Source organism: Phoenix dactylifera, chromosome 7 (genome assembly GCF_051530095.1).
Source record: "Phoenix dactylifera cultivar Ajwa chromosome 7, Ajwa_hap1_PhDact_Kaust_v1.1, whole genome shotgun sequence".
Lineage (NCBI taxonomy): Eukaryota > Viridiplantae > Streptophyta > Magnoliopsida > Arecales > Arecaceae > Phoenix > Phoenix dactylifera.
In genome coordinates this window covers 29,138,791-29,145,335 of record NC_143196.1, presented here as the reverse complement: position 1 = coordinate 29,145,335, position 6,545 = coordinate 29,138,791, and the positions used below count along the sequence as shown (strand labels likewise).

The 6,545-nt window shown below is 42.7% G+C and overlaps 1 protein-coding gene across 2 annotated transcripts; it reads right to left on the bottom strand.

Moving 5' to 3' along the window:
• Positions 1 to 505: 505 nt before the first annotated feature.
• On the bottom strand, positions 506 to 6,172 carry LOC149753220 (uncharacterized). 2 transcript variants are annotated; one of them, XR_016396006.1, is made up of 2 exons: positions 1,396 to 4,442; positions 506 to 1,336 (listed from the first exon to the last, which is right to left on the bottom strand). XR_016396006.1 is itself a non-coding variant. In XM_089924406.1 (2 exons), exon 2 carries the CDS (start codon positions 3,148 to 3,150, stop codon positions 1,552 to 1,554), a length of 1,599 nt encoding a protein of 532 aa, XP_089780532.1. In that variant the 5' UTR covers positions 3,151 to 5,418; positions 6,010 to 6,172; the 3' UTR covers positions 1,126 to 1,551. The 2 variants fall into 2 exon arrangements, 1 of the variants encoding a protein (XP_089780532.1); XM_089924406.1 differs by adding an exon at positions 6,010 to 6,172 and having other exon boundaries at positions 1,126 to 5,418.
• Positions 6,173 to 6,545: the final 373 nt, after the last annotated feature.

Here is a 6,545-nt window from a genome sequence, read left to right as displayed (position 1 = left end):
GCAATGCAACTCAATATACCATGAGAAGGGCTCTACAAGTCTTTGAAATGGAGGAAATGAAATCAATTTACAAAAGAAGTCATTTCACAATTTGGAACCCATTTAATTACTCATCTACCCCTCGTAATTCCTCTCAATGTTCCCTCAAATGCATGTACAGAATAATCAAGCATGGAGAACAAAACATAGAGGAATCTACCACAATATCAATCAATATGCTCAAGTGGAATCAATTCACACTTGGCGACATTCATGAAAATGAATTAAGGATGCTCATGGTGCAAAGTACATGACTCCCACTCACCTGTCAATCTGGCACAGCCCTGATACGCCTCCAAAAATCTACAGCAGGCAGTGGAAAACTTCTTCCTCTTGTTCCCTAGCTTCTTGCCCAACTGTGACATGCATTTACAATACATTTAGTCTTGTATCAAGGGCTATAATCTACGTGCCAATTATAACATAGGAAACTTTAATTGATTCAACTCCCCTGTTCCCTAAATCCTTTCTTTTCTTTCTTCTTTTCCTTTTTAATTAATTAACTCACCATTTATGTGTATTAGGGACTCCTTTGCATGAGTACAAGGTCCCTTTTAGCTTGATCTAGGCTTAATACTCTATTATAGCATGAAATCCCCTATTTTCCACCCGGATGAACAGTAACCCGAACTGACAGTGGGTTACTTCATCCCGGTTTTGATCCACTTTTAGGACTCCAAATTTGATGAAATTTTTACCTAACATTCTACACTCACAGAGGATTCCAAAGAGATAACATGCATCATCATCGGAGGCCGTTTGGCCCCCTAAATAATTTGCCGAAGTTGGGACTTCGACACAGTTTTTCCGTAGTGTCGGAAAAATTTGTCAAAATCCGATTCTTCTTCTTTTAACCACCTCTACAACCCTTATCCGACCCCTCTAGACTATATCCACCTTTTGTATAGCCTAATGTCATCAAAAGACTAGATAGGGATGGATATTTACCTTTTTCTTTTTGGAAATCGAGGTCCTTGCGTAGAGGGGAAGGAGATCTACGTTTTTCCCTTCAGCTGGAAGTGCAACCGGGATCCCTTTCCTCCTTGAATCCCCTTCCTCTTCTTCTTTCTTCTTCTTCTTCTTCTCTTTTTCTTTCTTTCTTTCGTCTGTTTCACGCCTGAGAACCCCCTCCCTCTTTCTCTCGGTTTCATTCCAAAAGCCAGCTCAAACCCTCCAATTAAATCACATCAAGACACTATTCACCTTTTGTTTAATATTATTAAATTTCCATTTTGCCCCTAACACTTCAACATATCTACCGTTATGCCATTAACTTTTGATTCCTTCCAATTTTACCCTTACCACTTCAATGCATCTACAACTATGCCATTATCTTTTGATTCTTTCCTATTTTACCCCTTATATCAATTTTAAAGGACTATTCTATCCCTTTTTATATATAAAAAAAAAAATTTTGGGGTTATTACATCCTCCCCTCCTTATATAAAATTCGTCCTCGAATTTAAAAAAGTAAATTACCTGTTTACTCAAAGGGGTGAGTGTATTTGCTTTTCATATTCTGCTCGGTGTGGTATTGGAAATCAAATAAATTGGGAGTGTTTTACCTTCTATCTCTACCACATAGGTAGGATACACATACTTCGCTTCTATACTATCCCCTACAAATGTACTAATAGCTAAGGGAATATGCATTAATATCTTATCCTTAGCTAACTTTTTAGCAAAATAAAGGGACACAAATGAATGGGTTGCTCCAGAATTAAATAATACTCTAACTTTAATCTTATCAATGAGGAGCATACCTGTCACAGCTACATTTAATGCCTGTGCCTCTTGTGGATTTACCGTGAACACCCTTCCTTGCCCTCTACCTACTGGAGCTGATGGCTGAGATGGTCCAACACTCTGCTGTGATGCTGGTGTCTGACCTCTGCCTCTGCCTACAGGCCCCCTACTACTAGGCCTGTGCATCTGCACAGAAGGGTAGGATGCCAAAGGCACAAACTGCTGGGTGGCACCCTGCAGGCATTCTCTGGCAAAATGACCCGGCTGTCCACATCTGTAGCACACTCCCTGGCCCATTCTGCATCTGCCAGGGTGCTGCTTCCCACATATGCCACACACTGGCCATGATTGGAACCCAGATTCAGTTCTGGCTATAGTGACTGGAGGACGAGGTACTGATGGTAGAAAAGTTTCTTGTGATTGACCTCTTTCCCTCCATTTCCTCTTACGTTGGGCAGGTGGAGTTGAGCGTACAGACTGCTCCGTCGGGCCCTCTGAGAGATCTACTCCCTCAGATCTACCTCTACTGCTTTGCTCCTTCCCCACACTCATTTTTTTCTGTTCTCTTTCAGCTCTTTCCTCTTTGTTTCTGGTCTCCCACTGTTTTGCTTTATCTATCAGCCTAGACAAGGTGGGGACCTCTACTGCCAGTACTGCATTATAAAGCGGGGAAATCAGACCTCGTCTGAACCTTTCTATCCTGGCAGCTTCAGTGGGGATGATGTAAGGAGCATACTTCCCCAATCTAGTGAACTCACGAGCGTACTCAGATACGCTCATTCCGGGCATCTGCTTCAGCCTCTCAAACTGAAGAGCCCGATTCTGCCTCTCAGCCGGAGACAAGAACTCATCCATCACTGCTTGCCTGAACTCTTCCCAGGTTGGAGGATTCCTACTGTACAATCTGTCCTCCATATGCCTCTGGTACCAGTCCCAGGCATCTTCCTTCATTGTAAGCCCTACAAGTTCTATAGCTCTTGCATCAGAACAGGGCAGTCTCCGTATCATCTTTTCAGTCTCCTCCAGAAATCTCTGAGGATCTTCACCTTCTTCCCCCTTAAACTCCGGGATTCTGAGCCTAAGAAATTCCTGTACAGTAATCCCCTCATCATCTAGAGCCCGCCTGGCCAAACTTCTTGGCACAGGTACAGGAGGTGGGATGGATACTACTGACGGGGCAGGAGATTTCCCCCGAGCAATCTGCTCCCTCAGAGCCTGATTCTCCGCCAGTAACTGTTCCATCAATGCATCTCTACTTCCTACATCTCCTTGATCATCAACCCTCCGTCTATCAGCAGGAGGAGGATTTTCTCTTTGGGGCTCGACATGTGCGGAACCCGCATCCAATGCTATATCTGGCTCCATCCTCTTTCCAGGACGAGCAGGTCCTCTCCTTGGAGGTATTCTTTATATCTCTCTAAAAAAGTCAAAAAGAGAGGATGGTCGTTACACACTGAGTCATGATATATTTTACTAAGTTGTAAATGACTCATAAAATAACATACAGAAAAATCCTATGCTCCATAGTATAATCCTATACTTAATCCTGACTCATCCTATTGCTCTGACAGGACTCTTGTTTAACCTTTGCTCTGATACCAAGCTTTGTCACGACCCCCGCCCCGTTCCCGGCGGGCCGCCGCGACGGTCCTAGGGTGCGGGTAGGCATAAGGCCACCAGCCACCGCGTAGAACCCTACTACCTATCAATCATCAATAAATCTTGAAAAATTTGGCATGATGCATGCACAAAATGATCACTTTTCCTATAGTGACCTGTCAGGATTATCTCAATACATACAACACACTACCTGTCAGAGCAGCAATCACATAATCTGTCACATATAAACCTGGACAATATATAGCAATACATTATCACAGGCACACAACTGATCTGCACACATATATATACCTGCTTCCCAATCCATCCATGGTCAAACCCATATCCACAACAGGATCTATGACTGTAACTATGCACTATATATAATAGAAGGTTTATAATACACCAAAAGGGGATAAACCTCTATCTACATTATACTATACTATGGAGCGGCACAGCTAGCAGACAACCACTAATCCTGCTCCTCTCTATACAATACCTGCCTTGCAATCAAAAATATCAAACTGGGGAGTGAGTATATAAATACTCAGTGAGTGGAGTAGAGAGTACTATGCACATGAGACAGAATATAATCATGGCTCGAGATGAAATCTCAAGATCAATAACAACATGAACATGAACTCAACATAGAGAATATAGAGTAAATCATCAATATCACCACAATCAATATCAACTCATCTGAAGCATATATGGAATAATCAAGTAAACATATATGCTACTCATGAATATGCTCAACAGATCATAATGCTGGAACATACAAATCAGGTGTCAATATGCTGAAATCATCACTAGACAGCTGTCGGGAGGTGGGTTTTACGCCCCAGGCGAACCAGCAACAACTCCCTACTGTCACATGCATATGCAGGATAAGACACCATATCGATAATGTAAATGCTAGACAGCTGTCGGAAGGTGGGTTTTACGCCCCAGGCGAACCAGCAACAACTCCCTACTGTCACATGCATATGCAGAATAAGACACCATACCGATAACATAAATGCTAGACAGCTATCGGGAGGTGGGTTTTACGCCCCAGGCGAACCAGCAACAACTCCCTACTGTCACATGCATATGCAGGATAAGACACCATACTGATAACATAAATGCTAGACAGCTATCGGGAGGTGGGTTTTACGCCCCAGGCGAACCAGCAACAACTCCCTACTGTCACATGCATATGCAGGATAAGACACCACACTGATCATATAAATGCTGGCCAGTATCCAGAACAGAAATCCATCTCACATCTACATACTAAACGGCACCTCGCGGGAATTCTACATCCGCGGAAAGCCATACTGCACCTCGCGGGGTCTTACTATGCCCGGCGGCAAGCAGAATATAAGTCGTAGGACCGGCCGATCCTACGCCTAGGGCCGTGTCCCCCCCTAGGAAGGGACTGGGCTCCGCCCACCCAGAAGGCTACTATGTGCACAAAGGCCGATGTTCAACCCCATCGACTATAGGTGTCCTGCAGATACTGCCAAGCCATGCATAAATACCATAATGCACCCTCCCAATACTCTACTAAAAAGGAGTATGATCAAGATTACCACTCACTCGACTCCGACCCAATCATAAACTAACATCAGGGTTGGGAGTGAGGGGTCAAGGGTGTGCAATGCAACTCAATATACCATGAGAAGGGCTCTACAAGTCTTTGAAATGGAGGAAATGAAATCAATTTACAAAAGAAGTCATTTCACAATTTGGAACCCATTTAATTACTCATCTACCCCTCGTAATTCCTCTCAATGTTCCCTCAAATGCATGTACAGAATAATCAAGCATGGAGAACAAAACATAGAGGAATCTACCACAATATCAATCAATATGCTCAAGTGGAATCAATTCACACTTGGCGACATTCATGAAAATGAATTAAGGATGCTCATGGTGCAAAGTACATGACTCCCACTCACCTGTCAATCTGGCACAGCCCTGATACGCCTCCAAAAATCTACAGCAGGCAGTGGGAAACTTCTTCCTCTTGTTCCCTAGCTTCTTGCCCAACTGTGACATGCATTTACAATACATTTAGTCTTGTATCAAGGGCTATAAGCTACGTGCCAATTATAACATAGGAAACTTTAATTGATTCAACTCCCCTGTTCCCTAAATCCTTTCTTTTCTTTCTTCTTTTCCTTTTTAATTAATTAACTCACCATTTATGTGTATTAGGGACTCCTTTGCATGAGTACAAGGTCCCTTTTAGCTTGATCTAGGCTTAATACTCTATTATAGCATGAAATCCCCTATTTTCCACCCGGATGAACAGTAACCCGAACTGACAGTGGGTTACTTCATCCCGGTTTTGATCCACTTTTAGGACTCCAAATTTGATGAAATTTTTACCTAACATTCTACACTCACAGAGGATTCCAAAGAGTAACATGCATCATCATCGGAGGCCGTTTGACCCCCTAAATAATTTGCCGAAGTTGGGACTTCGACACAGTTTTTCCGTAGTGCCGGAAAAATTTGTCAAAATCCGATTCTTCTTCTTTTAACCACCTCTACAACCCTTATCCGACCCCTCTAGACTATATCCACCTTTTGTATAGCCTAATGTCATCAAAAGACTAGATAGGGATGGATATTTACCTTTTTCTTTTTGGAAATCGAGGTCCTTGCGTAGAGGGGAAGGAGATCTACGTTTTTCCCTTCAGCTGGAAGTGCAACCGGGATCCCTTTCCTCCTTGAATCCCCTTCCTCTTCTTCTTTCTTCTTCTTCTTCTTCTCTTTTTCTTTCTTTCTTTCGTCTGTTTCACGCCTGAGAACCCCCTCCCTCTTTCTCTCGGTTTCATTCCAAAAGCCAGCTCAAACCCTCCAATTAAATCACATCAAGACACTATTCACCCTTTGTTTAATATTATTAAATTTCCATTTTGCCCCTAACACTTCAACATATCTACCGTTATGCCATTAACTTTTGATTCCTTCCAATTTTACCCTTACCACTTCAATGCATCTACAACTATGCCATTATCTTTTGATTCTTTCCTATTTTACCCCTTATATCAATTTTAAAGGACTATTCTATCCCTTTTTATATATAAAAAAAAAAATTTTGGGGTTATTACAGTGACCACGCCGCTGGAGCCAAAGGAGCCGCCGGTGCTAGAAAGGGAAAGACGGGA